Source organism: Acartia tonsa, chromosome 8 (assembly GCF_053477335.1).
Source record: "Acartia tonsa isolate MP-2025a chromosome 8, ASM5347733v1, whole genome shotgun sequence".
NCBI lineage: Eukaryota > Metazoa > Arthropoda > Copepoda > Calanoida > Acartiidae > Acartia > Acartia tonsa.
Genome location: NC_137267.1, coordinates 47275977 through 47293469, shown reverse-complemented (window position 1 = coordinate 47293469; position 17493 = coordinate 47275977). Strand labels below are relative to the sequence as shown.

The 17493-nt window shown below is 41.3% G+C and overlaps 1 protein-coding gene across 1 annotated transcript in view; it reads left to right on the top strand.

The window, feature by feature from the left end:
* Window positions 1–14719, top strand: part of LOC145327162 (uncharacterized) — a 48280-nt gene extending 33561 nt beyond the window's left edge. The window contains exons 18-21 of the mRNA XM_080170726.1: window positions 7565–7728; window positions 8001–8232; window positions 10837–10895; window positions 10999–14719. Of these exons, the coding sequence (XP_080026852.1) occupies window positions 7565–7728; window positions 8001–8232; window positions 10837–10895; window positions 10999–11182 (639 nt within the window). The 3' untranslated portion in view covers window positions 11183–14719. The remainder of the gene's footprint in view (window positions 1–7564; window positions 7729–8000; window positions 8233–10836; window positions 10896–10998) is intronic.
* The last annotated feature ends 2774 nt before the right edge of the window (window positions 14720–17493 follow it).

Sequence of the window (17493 nt, the reverse complement as noted above, 5' to 3'; positions counted from 1 at the left end):
TTTACCCTTTAGAAAACACGAGTTCTTGGATGCTAAGGGCGCCACTACTATTCAAATATATAGTAGTATCTCATTCTTTAGAACATAAAAATACAATAATTAACTCACTAACCAATGAACCAATATGATTATACTTTAAAGTGAAGCGTCTTATAGGTCCTGGTAAGTTTTAAACTAGTTTTGAGACACCCTGACATCCTCCCAAAAGAAATCGCCTATAGAAATTCTTTTTCATTATTTAATGAAATATTTAATTTAGTTATGTTCTGGTAAGCCGAGCGTACTCGGCCCACGGGGTAACGAGTTCGGATTCAACGGGCCCTAGCCTTTAAGTATTCTACCAAACAAACAAGCAGGATTCAATCATACAGAATTATATATTTAAACTGAATAATATTTACAAGTTATGTTTACTATATATATACAACAAAAATATAACAATGGTTAGGTTTGAAGGGGGTGTGGGGCGCTAGGGCTTAGCGCCCGACGGTAGACAGGCTGTGGGGGCAGCGGTGGTAAAAGGGGAGGCAGTGCCTCCCGATTATATAAGCGCATGATGGACTTGTGATAGTTGCATGTTCAAGTCCCCTCCCCACATTTAGGCAGGCTAGTTTGACCGCCGGGTGCGGGGTTAACAGCGGTCATGAGATGGATAGTGATATAATAGGATTAGTGCGGGGGGTTTGTTATCATAAGTCACAGCGAAGCAACTCTGTAATCGGCCTGTCCGTATGGGTGTCGTATTACCACAACCTCCCCTTCAAGGGTTGCGTGGCTCCTGAGCCACCAGGCCTTGAACCTGGGGATACGACAGCCGGCTCATACGCCGGACAGGCAGTTCTTGGGGCACAGCTCGATGGAGGACAGCTCGGGCTACACAGGCTCCCCGGGACACTCGTTGCTCGGTCTGACTGTGGTTGGTGATCAGCATTGTCAGCTCCTGGTTGGCTTCTAGGCGTGGGTTGGCCACGGCCAGGCCTCGCCGCTGGAAATTTTGCCTCGTCTGCAGGATCAGTTCTGTCGCGGCTGGTAGCTGGACACGGAGGCCTAGGCAGACTCTGGTGGTTCCTAAGGGTGGAATGGTGATGGCAAAGGGCGCATAGAATTCCATGGGGGCGCCTGCTTGATTCAGGTTGCTTGGCCTCCTAGCTCCTACCCGGATGGGGATGGCTGTCATCAGCAGGGGACACATGGCTTCTTCTTCTTCTTCTGGGGCGGCCTCTTCCATCGCAGTGGCTGGCTCTTCTCCTACAGGCTCGCTGCTGGCTGGCAGGTTCTCCATGTCTGCGTCAGGGTTCCAGATGGCATCTCTGAGTGGCTCTGGAGCGGGCGGCGGCGGCGGTGGTTCGTTGGGCTGCTCCTGCAGGTTTTCCTCCACTGGGTCACGATCTTGGCCGCTAGGCTGTGGGGCGGCTGCGGCTGGCTGGTGCACTGGGAACTCTCCTGGGTTGCTAGCTGCGGGCGCCGCCGCTCCAACTGGCAGCTCGGTGGCATCCTCGTCGCCGTCCACGTCAACTTGGATGTCTTCTGGGATCTGGTGGGCAGTCACATCTCCAGTGTATTTGCGCAGTCGGCCTACATGCGCGGTAACTTCTGAGATCCTGGCTACTGGAGAGGCAGGTTTAATGACATAATGGACTTCTGTAGCTTTCCTCACTACTTTCCAGGGGCCAGTCCATCTCTTGGTAATCTTGGCTGCCTTTCCTGGCACCAGGCGAGGGGCCAGGTACCAGACCAAGTCTCCAACCTCATACTTGGCCGTGCCTTCGTAAGCTGCCGCGCTCCTCCTGATGGCTCCCTCCTCCTTCTGCTGGATGGCATCATAAACTGCATAGTAGCGCTGCAACAGAGCTTGGACGTTGGCTGGAACTGAAGCATATTCGGTCTCTGGCAGCCGTAGCACCATGTCCACCGGAAGTTTGGCCTCTCTCCCAAAGAAGGCCAGGAACGGGGTCACACCAGTGGATCTGCAGGCCTTGGTGTTGTAGGCAAAGGCGATGGCAGGCAGGTGTGGCTCCCAGTTGTTATCGTCTCTGTCTAGGAACAGGCGCATGCCTGTGTTGAGCGTCCTATGAAACCTCTCCACTCGGTTGGACTGCGGGTTGTAGGGTGGTGGATGTGTCAGGCCAATCTCGAGCCGGGAGGCCAGTTCCTGGAATACCTGGCCGGTAAATTCCATTCCATTGTCGGAATGGATCTTCAGGGGGCATCCGAACGTGGCCAGGTGGCGGTGCAACAGGGCTTCAGCCACCGTGAGGGTGCGCTTGTTGGGGATGGCGTAGAGGCTGACAAACCGGCTAAATCCATCTTGGCAGGTGAGGATGTAGCGGTTCCCAGCTGGGGTCTCTGGCAGTGGCCCCACCAGGTCGATGAATAGGACTTGCTGTGGATACCCCTGGCGGGAGGGCACGTGGATCCCCTGCTTCAGCCTCTCCTTGGTAACTTTCTGGACACACTCAGGGCAGGTTTGTACCATCAGGCGGACGTCACGGGCCAGGTTGGGCCACCAGAAGTGCATGGCAACGCGGGCGATAGTTGCGTCCATCCCAAAGTGCCCAGCCATGGGGGTCCCATGGGCTAGAAAGAACGCGTCCTGCTGGAGGGCCGAAGGCAGCAGGTATCTTGTCCTCTCTCCTGTCAGAGTCTGGTCAGTGGTGGTGAGGCAGCCATGCTCGTCAAGCCCCAGGGCTGGGAAGCGGCTGGCGTACTGCTGCTCGTCTCGTTCCTTGCCACGCAGCTCAGCCTTGGTTGGGGCCTTGCCATCAGCCACCCATTGGCGGACACGGAGCAGGAGGGGGTCCTGTGTCTGGGCTTCCAATACTCTAGCTGAATCCAGTCGGGCGGCAGGAGGCCGGCTAGCTGCGGCCTCCCCTAGCTGGCCCAGGTTGTGGATATACTCAGCCTGCTCTGCTAATTCTTCGGCGCTAGCCGTTGGCATGTTGGCATCTTCCCGGCGGCTGAGGGCGTCGGCGTTGGTATTCTGGGTGCCAGGCCTGTGGCAGACGGTAAAGTCTAAGGCCGCTAGCTCCTCCTGCCAGCGGGCCACCATCCCTGTGGATGTGTTCAGTGATTTCATCTGTAGCAGGGCAGAGGAATCAGTGTTGATCTGGAAGCTGCGGTAGGACAAGATGCCGTGGAATTTTCGGATCCCATAGATAATGGCGGCCATCTCTCCCTTCCAGGACGGGTAGCGCGTCTCAGGGTCGGTTGTCTTGCGCCCCACGGCGGCAATCAGCCTCTCCTTGCCCTCCTGGCATTGACTCAGTATGGCAGAGATGGCGCGGCTGCTGAAATCTGTGGTGAGCTGGAACACTGCTGGTAAATCAAACCTGGGCGGCGCTCGGATGGGGGCCTGGCGGAACTTGTCCTTGAGTTGCAGCAGCTGGGCTTCCATCTCAGGCGTCCAGGTTAGGGCCTTGGCCGTCTTCTGCCAATTCATCTCGTAGGTGAGGTCTGCATACTCTGGGATGAACAGGCGGTAGTATCCAAAGAAGCCCAGCAACGCCAGCAAATCCTTGGGGGTGCTAGGGGCTGGCCAGTCCAAGATGCGGTCAATATAGTCCTCTTGCATGGCTATCCCCTCACGGCTGAGGGTGTGGCCCAGATAATCCACCTTGGACCGGAACAACTTGGTCTTGGCTGGCTTGAGGCGGATCCCTCCCCTGCGGTGGGCTTCCAAGACCTCTCGGAGCCTGGCCAGGTGGGCCCAGGTATCCTGATGGAAGGTCAGGACGTCGTCAAGGTATGACTGGAGGTTGGCTGTGCCTAGTGGGTTTAGGACCCCTGCAATAAACCTGGAATAGACAGACGGTGCCGTAGCCAGGCCAAAGGGCATCCTTTTCCATTGATACAAGCCCCTGGGGGTGGTGAAGGCGGTGCAGGGCCGGCTATCCTCAGACACACGGATGGTGTAGTATGCGGCCACCGCGTCTAAAGCACTGTAGACACGGTGCCCGCCAGCTCGTTCCACCAATTGCTGGATCCTAGGCAGGGGGTAGCTGTCCAGCTCCAGACACTTGTTGAGGGCCCTGTAGTCGACGGCCCAGCGGGTGCTCCCGTCCTTCTTCTTGATGGGCACCAGGGGGCTGCTCCAGGCGGAGTCCGACGGCTCTATAACTCCTTCCTGTAGCCAGGTGTCCAGTTGTTTCTCCAGTTCAGCCTCTTGCCGCGGGTTCAGATCCCTAAATCTCTGGCGGATCGGCTGGGTCCCTGGTTTGAGGCGCAGCTGCAATTCAACCACATCTGTGCAGCCGGGGGTAGAATTGGAGAAGACGTCCCTGTACTCTGACAACGTAGTCCAGACCTCCTTCTTGAGCAAGGGGTCCTTGCGTAGGAACTCATTGTCTTCCATCTCCAGGGCCTCCCACAACTCTTGCATGTCTATAGGCTCAGCAGGTTCTTGGAACGAGTGGAGACGCGGGGGAGGCGTATCAGAGACCTCCAAAATGTCAGGTTTGACCAGCTCCCCTGCCACTGGGAGGCCAGCATCCAGCAAGAGGGGCACCTCCCCCTCATTGACCACCAGTACTCTAAACACAGTGGCAGAGCCAGGCCTGTGGGCATACAGGCCCTCTGGAATAACAAGGTCCTCCCCAAACCTCTGTTCTGGGGCAGCTAGTTGAATGGCATCCTTGGTGCGATGGCCTACTAGCTCAACAGGGACCGCCATAACCCCGCAGCCAGGCAGGACCACCCGCTTGGCTGTGCGGAGCTGGGGTGGTTGACCGTCAGTTGGAGTGACAGCGCTTAGCCTATACGTGGCTGGTGAGGGGTCAGCCTTGGCTCCGGGACCCACCGGCCGCGACTTGACGGGCTCGGCTTCTGGAGAGGCTGACGTGTCGGAGCCAGGCGTGGCTCCGGGGGCGTCCGGCCACGATTTGACGGGCTCGGCGCTGGGAGAGGCCAAAGTGCTGGGTCCAGCTTTGGCTCCGTGGGCGTCCGGCCGCAACTTGACGGGCACGGCGCCGGGAGAGGCTGGGGCCTGAGAGTTGAGTGTGGCTCCGGGTACATCAGACCGCGACTTGACGGGTCTGGACTCGGGCTTGGCTGGTGGACTAGCTGGAGGTCCCAGGTAGAGGGGGCCAGGTGGACACGGCTGGCCGTTGATAAAAATGTCGGCGGAGAAGATTGGTTCTGGAGGGCTGGCAATCTCAGGAAACGTTGTTGGCAGGCTCTCCCTTGGCACCTTGGGCACTGGGGGCAACCCCATGGCTAGCAGGTTAGCTCCCTTGTGTGCGTTGAGCTCAGCGTCCACCCAGTGTGTGCCTTTCTCAACCACACGCGGCTGCTCAGGCAGGGGGCCTGGCAGAGGCCCCTCATAGCTTAGCTCTCTCTCGGCTGTCTCCCGGTCAATGGGGACGCCACGGAGTGGGATAAACTCCCCACGCGCCCACAAGCAAGGTGGTTGCATGTCGAAACAGAGCCTAGTTCCGAACTCCTTGAGAAAATACCCTCCTAGGTTCAGAGGGTGTGAGAGATTTCGGACCACAGTCACGTGGTATAGATGGAGTATAAGAGTGTGTGAAACTGCCATATATAACTCTTTTAATTTTCCGATTACCTGGAGGGGCTGGCCTTCCTCATTAGCAGTCAGGATCTGGGTGTTGTCCGGAATCAACATGCGTTGCACGCCCATCGCGTGCATGAGGTGCTCAGAAATTACAGCAGACCCTGGTACACGGTTGCCAGAGTCAATCATGGCATCAACCTGTACATGCTGGGCAGGGTCAGGAGTAGGAAACCTCACCCTGATATGGCAGGGGAAGTGGAGGTCCTGCCCTTGAGACAAGGGGGCCTCTCGTTCGGCTGGGGTTGGCAGAAACTTTGGTGGTGGCCGCACCGCAGCTATGGTGGTATCGCTTACCATGGTGGCTTAGACTGTAGCTTCGAATCACTAGAGCTTATTAATTATCACTTGGTCAACAATTTTATATTTATTTTTATCACTTGGTTGACATTTTATACACAATGATGTGTTGTTATCACTAGGAGCTCTAGGTGTGATTCTGGAAGCACTGGCAGCAGGGAATGTCCGTCCTGCAAGGTTCAGAGGGGTGACGGCGGTAGGGAATGACCCGTCCTACAGCGCCGCTGGTTCGAATCCCGAAAAAATGGCGGCAGGGAATGGCCCGTCCTGCAGCGCCTCGGGTTCGAATCCTGGGAGGCAGCGGCAGGGAATGTCCCGTCCTGCCGTGCCTGTGGCTCAAAATCTGCTATCCGTCGCAGTGGTAGGGCTTACTTGTGTGCTGAAGCTTCGCAGCCACACATTGCCTTCTTAGGGAGACCAGCACACAGCTGTCTGTCTCGTAGGTTTGGCCTGGGTGTCCTGGGGCTTGTCCCAGCTACACTTGCCAATTTAGACTCAGTTTTGTAGCCGTCTGAGCTAAATTATCCGATTGCCGTGGCTGCGCACCTAGCGCTACTCCTACACGACACGGAAAAAGCGTCTTAACTGGCGCTTTTAGCAGGCTAAATCTGCTTGCCGTAGGCCAGAGGCCCACATATTGCGTTCAAAATGATGGAAATTCGACCTAAAAAGGCCGTCTCACGGGTCAGTTGGCGGCTGATTGTCCCCTTACTTGCCAAAGGGTCCAATCAGAGGTAGAATAGGCTAGTTTCTGTAAGGCTCGATTGAAACACGCTGACACCAAGTTCTGGTAAGCCGAGCGTACTCGGCCCACGGGGTAACGAGTTCGGATTCAACGGGCCCTAGCCTTTAAGTATTCTACCAAACAAACAAGCAGGATTCAATCATACAGAATTATATATTTAAACTGAATAATATTTACAAGTTATGTTTACTATATATATACAACAAAAATATAACAATGGTTAGGTTTGAAGGGGGTGTGGGGCGCTAGGGCTTAGCGCCCGACGGTAGACAGGCTGTGGGGGCAGCGGTGGTAAAAGGGGAGGCAGTGCCTCCCGATTATATAAGCGCATGATGGACTCGTGATAGTTGCATGTTCAAGTCCCCTCCCCACATTTAGGCAGGCTAGTTTGACCGCCGGGTGCGGGGTTAACAGCGGTCATGAGATGGATAGTGATATAATAGGATTAGTGCGGGGGGTTTGTTATCATAAGTCACAGCGAAGCAACTCTGTAATCGGCCTGTCCGTATGGGTGTCGTATTACCACAATGTATCTATTTTATGGAATCTTCAGTGCTTTACAATTACATCATAGATCCCCCCCACAAAAAAAATTTTCAGTAAAATTTTTTTAAGAACATTCAATTTGGGGGGGGTAAATACCCCCCCAAAAAATTTTTTTTTAAAGAACATTTATTTTGGGGGGGGGGGGGTAATTACCCCCCCCAAAATCGTTGGGGGTGCCTACGGCACCCCCAAGGTAGGGGTAATTTTTTTTGGGGGGGGGTATTGTTAAAAAAATTTTGGGGGTGCCAAATGGCCCATTACCCCCCCCCCCCTTGGACGCCTATGGTCTTCCATCATTTTTAGTTTATTTGAAAATAAAGATAGTGGGATTTTTTGCTTAACTAGTCAGTTCGAGGGTTACTGCCAAAATTTGTACTGAAAGCTGGCTATAAAATTGATATATTTAGGATATTGAGAAGGCCTCCGTGTGGGACAAGGCCCCCTCCTTGCCGTGGATCCTATGGAAGCAGCACAGCCAGACTGGGGACCAGCCACACAACCTGACAGCCTCCCAGCTGGCCATACAGATGTTCCTACCTGGAACCATCACTCTACCTGGAACTATTCTAAGGTTTGGTCAACATTTTTGGTAGAGTTGCTACTCTATAATACACTTTGTCTGTTTGTCCGTTAGTAAGTCCATAACGATATGGGGAAAATGTAATTTTCTCGGCATACTGAAAAAATCATGTACATATATCACCGTATTACGGAAAGCTTTCCGCGGATATTTAAATTAATATAAGATTAAAAAGAGTTTTGTTAGCCTAGCTAAAGGGGATGCGATAAATAATCTATATTAGTATTGGAAACCAGCAAAGTCTAAATAAAATACTTTTTCAGGTCTCACTTCAGTTTTGTTCAAAACTCAGAATCTCAAGAAAGCGCGCCAACAACAGTTGACGAAAATGCCACGTCCAATAACAACGAAACAGAAAAATCCGCGGAAAGTATTCTGCATCAGCTGATAAAAGCGCGCGAACACGCTGTACCTCTCTACATGAATGGAAATTTCAAGACGTGCCATGGCAACTGTGGCGAAACGTTGGCAGAACAAAAACAGCAAAATTTTAAGGTATTTTAATTTGCATGGCTTGGAATAAAGTTTTATAATTGTGTATAGTACGTGGATTTTGCAAAAAGATGAAATGTAAAAATAGACACGTTCTCTCCAGGTATTAGCAGGGTTTCATAACAAGCTAAACTTTTATACTTAATAGATCTTTGGATTTCCTTATAACTTTTTATAAGTTTTGGCAATAAATGTATAAGTATAAATGTATAATCAAGACAACTACCAGGCCCAAAAGGTTGAGACCCTTTTCGTCTGCTAGCAAATTGCTTTGTGTTCTTTTGTAGGGACTTTGCTGTTTCCGACGCTATATTGCTGATTTCAAAGACCTAATACAAAATCGGTCCAGGGTTCACGCCCTTTGGGCAGAGTTCCGTATAACTTATGCCCTCTTTATTTTGTACTTTAATTTTATGGTACACTAAGAAGAAAAGGTTTTTTTCAGGGCCTTTTACAGTAACCCATTAAATTTACTCCTTTTTAAAAATTGAAGGTAATTTTTAATCTAGGATTTACTCAAAATCCTGGATTCCTAACTAAAAATATTCACATTGAAAGCCCAGATGCATTCTGTTGAAATCCATCTAATCCGGAGAAATTAGTTTAAATAATGTGACAATAATAAATATGTTTATAAGGTTTCTGTAATTGCAAAAACAAATTTAAATTAAATTATTTATTAAATATTTTAATTCTATTGAATTTTTAAACTTGCTTCATATGAAACCTAAGTATTTTGTTTAGGGGGGGGGGGGGGTTGTACAGTATGGCTTCGGACCATTAAATATCCGCTGGATCAGAACCGAGGCTAACATTAATTTTATAATTTTCCATTTTAAAGCTGTCAGATATAAAATGCGATAAATAGCTATTCTCAATTTCACTTTAAGGTGGTCTTTTATAGAAGTAGAGATATACCCAGGTACAGAAGAGTTTCAATTTTGACTTTTATATATTTTTGTACAGTTTTTTAAAACGTTTTTTGCTTATTCTCCACTCATAGTTTAAATAGAGGAAAATTTGAATTTAAATTTTTGTCTAACGAAGCCTAAAAATGTTACAATTGATGTATTATCTTACTTGGAGAAAAAACAAAGGTGACAACATCCATAAAAAAAATTTAAAAGCAACATGTTTAAAATTGACGTACGGACTTTTTGGTAACGATTATAGAGTTGCTTCGCTTTCAAACTCGTACCTAACTTCTATAGGAATCATCATGCAAAGTTTGAAATCGATTGGACAATTCTAACATGCATAAATTTACTAAAAGAACTATCTGTTACGTACGGACGGACCGACCCTAATTATAGAAAAGCTTCGCTTTTTAAAATGTTTGGACAAAAAGTGTTTAAATTTCAATTACTGAAATTAAAAGAACACAAAAATAGATTTAGTATGTTTTTTTTTATAATGGATGTAGAATACACGTGGATATTATGACAGTCGGAAAATTGTCGTCAATTTAGGTTGCTTTTTCACCTATCATTTGTTGGTTAGTGCGTTCATTTAGTATGAAGGGAGGAGATGGGGTAAATGTGATGAATTATTTTAGTCAGCTACAAGGTTCACTTTATTAGAGCACATGATAATTTGGAGTAATATCCAAGTAATAATAAATCCATTGTTTTAAATTATAGAGGCAAAATGAAAAAAAATCATAAATGTTTAATACTGCCTCTAAAAATGTGCAGTTTAATTATAACTCTGTAAAAATGTTGTATTATTAATATAAAAAAAAACAGAGAGGCAGAGGATTGGCTTTTTATTACAAGTCCCCAAAGTTTTATAATAATAAACTAAGGACTTTTATTGAATTTTTATTAGTTGGTTTATTACGTTCAGTTTTATCTACTAATTGTAATCTACAGAAAGAGTAATTTTGTTAATCATCATTAGGAATGTACATCAATTTATTGGCCATTGTCTTATCCCTTTTGATCCCTGTTAAAAAAATGTCCAATATTAATAATGTGTGGTAAAAAATGTTCCAACATGTCATTTTATCTTTTATGAAATATTAGTGTCTGTATATATTTGCAATGGATATAGAATACGTGGATATATCAACAGGGGAAAATTGGTTGTCATATTAGGTTGCTAATATGGAGCTGATTTATTTGTCTGTTTGACCTCCAATTAGGAGGGGATTGGATGGGGTAAAGGTGATGGTTGGGGGGTATCGTTATTTTAGTCTCCTGCGATTTCTTTTCCTTATTAGAGTACATTAAAATCTGGTGCAACATCCAAGTAATTATATATCGTATACATTATCGTCATACACATTTTTGCACGTCCTAATTTATTTTTGTAGGCCTGAATACTTAAATATTTAGCTCAGTTTTTTACTTGAAAACCCTGGGCATTAATTCTTACAATAAAAGTAGCATAATATCGCTAACCATTGAAGCGATATTGTTTTCCTTTACAATGTAGCTTCTCATAGGTCCTGGGAAGGATTAAAACCTCCAAAGAGAAGTCGTCGCTACTTTGACAAACTGGACATTTTCTTTTTTTGAAAGTGCCCCCCCTAAGCGCCTCTAGAGGCCTATAGAGCGTAGCCGTTAGTGAAAAATAGACATCGAAGTTTAATGTATTTATTTTTAGGTGACTCTGCTTGGGCCTAAGCTAATCATCATGGAACGACATTACAACCGTAGAAATAGGTAATTAATAATTATCTATCTTTCTATCCGTCTATCTGTCTGTCTGTCAATCTATCTGTATATATGTATGTCTGTATATATGTCTAACTATCTATCTATTTAGGTACCTTTTATGCGCTAACCTCGGCGATACCGAAGCCGACGTTTTCGCGGTGAACGGCCTGTTCGCCGGGGGTGAGGTCGTAGTGGACACCAGCGGTCAGCTGCAGCCCGGGGATGATGTCAGGTTCAAGTCCCACTCTGGTATCCCGCCCTTCCAGGCCCTTGTGATCAAATTGCCAAAATAAGAAACCAGCTATACCTATAAAATACAACTATAGATTATTTTCTCTCTTTATAATAAAACAAAATGTTTTCAGTATTTTTCGGTCCATAAAAACATTTCAATTAAAACACAAATTTGAGAAAAATTTATTTTTCTAACAAAGAAATGAAATATCAACTAAAATACAGGGAAAAAAGAGAATAAAAATCTAATGTTAAAAATGTTTTATATTTTTAAGTCAATATCTTTTTAGAAATTAATTTACTTTGACAATCTTTTCAAAAATTCTTCCTATTTTAATACAATCAAAAACAGCAAGAATCTCAGATATTTTTTAGCTAAATTTGCTATTGATCATGATAATACATTCAGTAGTCTTCGAAAAGTGTCTTTAGTATCATTAAAAAAAGGTGTTCTAAAAAGAATTTGACTAAAAAATCAAATTTAAATTGAAAAAAAATATATAACTGTCATAAATCATCAAGAATCATTCCTTACTCATGTTCATAATCGTTCATATAACTCTTTAACGCCACACACTGAGTTTTAAAGCGAAGAAAGTTGAATGTTGTGTCTACAAAGAAAGAAATAATACTCAACAACTTTGGGGACAAAATTTTGATGGGTTTGTACATTTATTGAGTATCCAAACGTTTCGAACACTAATTGTAATATAAAAAAGGGGTAATTTAGTTTATCATTATTGGAGAAGTACATCAATGTATTTTCCCTTTAGATTTCTGGGTTTATTTTTGAATAGGCGAAAACTTCAACTTTTCAAATAAAATAAGCACAGCGTGGCAAGTAAACCAAATCAAAAACATCCATCGAACTATGATAAATAAATTATATAAATACTCTATCTTTAATTAATTTTGTATGTTATTATATTATGATAGAAACAAAATTATTTTTTCATCCACTCTTTATGAATTTATATTTCTACTACTTACTACACAACAGAATTGTGATTTTAATTTTTGTAAAATTGTAACAACATTACCACTCTGTCTACAGGAGCTGTGATCAAGTAGTACATGAAAATGTTCAGGGTGCGGCAGCTGCAAGCCAGCCACCAAGAGGCTGCCGCGATATACTGAGGGAGGGAACATTGGTCTGCCTGTTTAGTTTAGTAGTCCCCAAAGTTTTATAATACCGTTTTCTTATTCGTCGGCCTATCAACGTTTGGGAGTTTTATTGAGTTTTGACTGGTTTGTTCATTAAGATGAGTGTCCAAACATTTCAACGAGTAAATGTAATTTTCGAAAAGGGGCAATTTATATATCAACATTAGGGTGTACATCAATTTATCGGCCTTTTTCTCATCCCCTTAGATCCTCAAACAAAACAGCAATAAATGGTGGCTGGGTAATAGCAACTACTATCCTTTGAATGAAATGCTAAATTATAATGTAAAATCGTACTTTTGTCCTGTTTTTCTTTAATTATATGAATAACATTATTACCCTGTTAAGCCAAAATCAAAAGAAAAAAGTTTTTGAACATTAAACATAAACAGCGTATTACAGACAATTTTCCAAAAGGTTTAAATTTTTTTTTTAATTTCAATATCCCCGGAAAGATGTCTATAATATAACGTCATAAATAACTATTATCTCTTTAAAAACTGCTTTTTTAACATCTTTTTCTAAATGGTTTTATTAAAAGTTTATTTAAGATAAAAAATTTATTATTTGAACTAACATAACAGGGTAAATGTAAACATAAAATAAGAATAAAGGCGAAATGATTTTTATATGTTATATACATAAACTCTCAATCATGTTTTACTCATCAGTTCTGTCCATAATTATTACATGCATTATTAGAAATTTATTTTTATTATAAATCTTTTTAAAACAATAATATACATTCATACTTATATGTGTCTATATATATACAATATATATTGATCTAGTGAGGAAATTGAAGTAGTTAAGGTGTCTTAATTTCCAGTATGGCTTCAAAACCAATTAATATCTGGAGGATTAGAACTGGTTCTTAAACTTAAAACAAAATCATGTATGCGTCGTATAACAGACAATTTTCCACTGAAATTAAATAAAAACTATAAGATTTTATTTTTATTATTTTATTTTATTTCCGCGGAAAGTTGTATGTAACACAATGCTATAAATAACTATTATTTAGTTTTTTTCTTAATATAAAATAAGAACAGTTAAAATATCATATTTTTTTGCTTTAATACACTATAACTATTTCAATTTCCTAACTGGGACAAAAAGATAATATAAAGATAGTTTCTATGATATTTAATGCTCTTTACGATGCACGAAAGCATTATTTCAAGTTTTAGTCTCACATATGTCTACAAAATAAGATTTATATGGTCAAAATAGTTCTGCAAATACTTATTAGTGCTCGGCAGCCGCGCGTTAGCCGCGACTAAGGCTCAAATTTAAAGTTTGCACACTTTCAAAATTTGTTTGTCATAATTGGGTTTAGACTTTCAGCTGATTTTTTAAAGTAGATTTTTCTGAGGCTTTTAGGCGGATTCAAAATGGTACCTAAATAAAATGGCGGTAGAGTAGACTCAAGCCTCAAGTAGAGGGGGGGGGGGCAAAGAGTTGATTACAACCCGCCCCACCTCCAAACCATTTCAAACGCAGTAAAAAATAGTCCAAAGCTCTCGGTTTTTACAATTTAGGTAATTATTTTTACATTTTACCCAAAAAAGGAGAAGATGTCGGGGGTAAAAAAAAACTTGGACGTCCTTTTTCAATAATTCAAAACTAAATGTTTCAGCTATTAGTTGACCATATGAATAAATCTTTTTATGCATAAAGAACTAAAACTTGTTTGTTATTAAGTTTAAATATTATTATTGATTAGTAAAAGAACAAATGAATAAAAATAAGAATTTATGAAAAGCTTTAGCCAAATTTAACAAAAAAAAATATGTAATCAAATGATCTTAATTAATGCATTTTGATTGTATTTATGTATGCAATATTATTCAATTTAATTATCATCTTATTTTTATTTATTTATTCTTAATCTTTTTTTTTCATTTTTGTTCTAACAAATTAAGAAAATAGAACTTTGAAAGCCTAATATCCCAAATCATAAAAATTGTAAACATTTACGAAAATTTTGAAATTATTTATAAAAAATTTACAAGTTCCAAACTGTCATCTTAAAGGGATATCAACAATAAGTTTAGAAAACATCACGTATATTGGCTTTTTAAAAAGTTAATTTCTTTATTTAAAAGTTAATTTTCAATTAATTGAACAAGTTATTTGAAACTTTATTTTTTACCACAAAAATAGTACATATTTTTCCCTAAAAAAGAACCAAATTCCTACATAAAACCGTTTCATATCAGAATCAATCAATTTTTGGCCTGTTTTTCTTTAATTTAAGTTTTTCCTTTAGTTTAAAATATTTAATTTTGACGGAAAAAATTGCAGTATATAAAATGGTGCTTGAATAATTTTGATGTTTAGCTACAGTTGTTTTATATGTATGTTATAATCAGAAATAATATTGTAATAAATAATATATTATATGCTTAAATAAATACTGTTACTGCTTATCAAGTTTTTTTTTTAAATTTCTAAGTAGTTTAGATTTAACAAAGGCATTTGATTTGACCCCAAACCAATTGATAACAATAAAATTCATGACATTTAAATCTATGTTGTTTCGCTTATAACACCGTGTCTAAACATACATACCATCTTGATTTTAGACTTGTTTTGCTTCCTAAAATTTACCTAATCATTACAGAAATCTCGATAAAAACTTCACTTGGTTTGCACTTCGACAAATCAAAACAAACAATTTATACAGTCTCTTGTACCGCAATAGAATAATATACTCAAGCCACGCCTCTATTACTCTTTTTTAGACTTTTAAAAAGCATTTGATTTGTATGTTTTTTCTGTAATTTGATTCTCTAACAAATGGCAATGATTTACTTTTCTTTATTTTTTTATGAGCTAAGTCTCTCTGTAACTTACAAATTTATTTTTTATTCAAACTAAAAACCTTTACGATTTTATTTTATAGACTAGTTTCTTTGCTTCTAGAGGCCTCTATGATTAAATAAGTCGACCAAATAATACAGAAGAGAAATCATTTATTGTGGCTGTATTTTTGGTGATAGTAAGATAACAGAGCTTTGCAGCCGCGCCCAAGCCTTAAATATAAACCCTGCATTGGTGCGCAAAAAAATCGAAAAGATTAATTGGCTGTGTTAAAACAGGTTTTTACATCCAACTTAATTTTGAAGTTATACTAATAAGACGATTTCAATGAGGCTGCCGGCTGCGCAGCTGACGAGCCCTGAAAATAATAAATATATATATATATAATATATAAATCCTTCCCTGGACCTTTAAGAAGCTTCTCTCTAAAGAAAAATCATATTGCTCCATCTGTTGAGATATCTTTAGCTTCATAATGGGAAACATAGACATCCTACTACTTTTGTTTCCTCTACCTATGAATGTAACCATCCTTGTTTACACAAAAAAAGAGAAAATAAATTTTTCTGGAATGATTTGTAGAAAAAATCTGTTGTAGAACCTCATTTTTATTACAGACAAGATAAATTAAAAGTTACCAAGAAAAAAAAGTATATCTATTTATTGCATCGTATTATAGACAGCTTTCAGTTGATATGAAATGAAAATTATAAGATTAAAACCAGTTTTGTTAGACCCGTTTCAGTTATGTCTGTCGTACGATGCTATAAATGATTTTTCAATATGACACGGTTCTAATCCAGCGGATGTTAAATCATTTTGAAGCCGTAGCTTTGTTACTTAATGACTAGAAAGGCTTTTTTGAAGAAAAAAAACATATTTTTAAAATAATTTATTTGACTTTACATACATTATTTTGTACAGTAATCTTTTATTACAACCTACAGAGTATTCAGGGAGGGAGAGGACATTGGACTTTAAATTACTTTAGTTCCCAAAGTATTAAACCTTATCTAATTCGTTGGCACAAAGCTTTGGGTACTTTTATCAAATAGTTAGTGATTGGTTCTAAAATAATAGTAGTTATATTCATCTACAAGACGAGTAATTTTGTTTATCATCATTGGGGATGGGGGATAATATTAATTTATTGTCCATTGTCTTATCCCTTAAGTTCCCTGCAGAGTATCAAACATTTACATACAGTTGTAGCGAAGCTACTCAACAAATTAAATATGTTTGTCTGTTTGTTTTACAATTTTACGCTTGGAGGAAAGATTTCCCTTGTAAGTTCAAGGTGACATTTAGTAAATAAATTGGATCTACTGCAGTTCACGGAAAAATATTGCTGGTAAGCAATATTTTCAAAAATTTAAGAATTTTAAAGGCTGCTAGCTGCCAAACGGCTGAACATACAGATCATACCCGCACATAATTTTAAGCGGCATGAGAAGGCCTACAAATAATCTGAAATAGCCAAGTTCAAATTATACACAGGGAAAGCTTCACTGAAGAAAAACGCGTAAACTAGGTCTTTTTCGCGCATTTCTCTGCACTGCGAGATATTTATGCATTATTGATTTATGGCTATTCTAGATTATTTGTAGGCCTTGTTATGCCGCTTAAAACAGTGTGCGGGTATGATCTGTACGTTCAGCCGTTTGGCAGCTAGCAGACTTTAAAATTCATAGATTTTTGGAAATATTGCTTACCAGCAATATTCTACCGTGAACTGCAGTAGATCCAATAATTTTTTTAGACGATTTAAAAAGGTCCACAGTCATATATTTTTTTTACAGCCAATTTGTTCTTTAAAATTTTTGGCTTGTGTACAAAATTATCCTTATTAGACTAACATCTTATAGCATTCTTAATTTAAAACATATTACTTCATTTTATGGAATAAGATTGTGTTTTTCCTACGTTTGACATTCTTGTTAAGTTTTTTTTATGTACGTACAATTGTGTTTTGATTACAACAGTTTTTAATAAAACAGAGCTGGATCTTTAAATGTGTAGCCATTGCCATTTCCGCTGCCAGAGGTACACTAACCTAATAGCGATCTTTAAATCAATTGGCTACGCGTGGCACGGCTTTATGCGATCTTTAAATTACAACCATTTTCAGTAAAAATATGAAGAAAAAATAATAATATGTAAAAAAAAATCCATGTTTTATTGGCAGCACTGGCAGTGGCGACGGATATGGCTACGGCTACGACTACGGCCACGGCTACGGAAACGGCAACGGCTACACATTTAAAGAACTTTTTTGGACTTTGATTGATTAAATCAAGGCTCAGCCGCGACTAATCCTCAAATGCTTTGAAATTTTTTGTTGAAAAGAAGTGTTTGCCAAATTTGGGTCAGGTTTAGAATT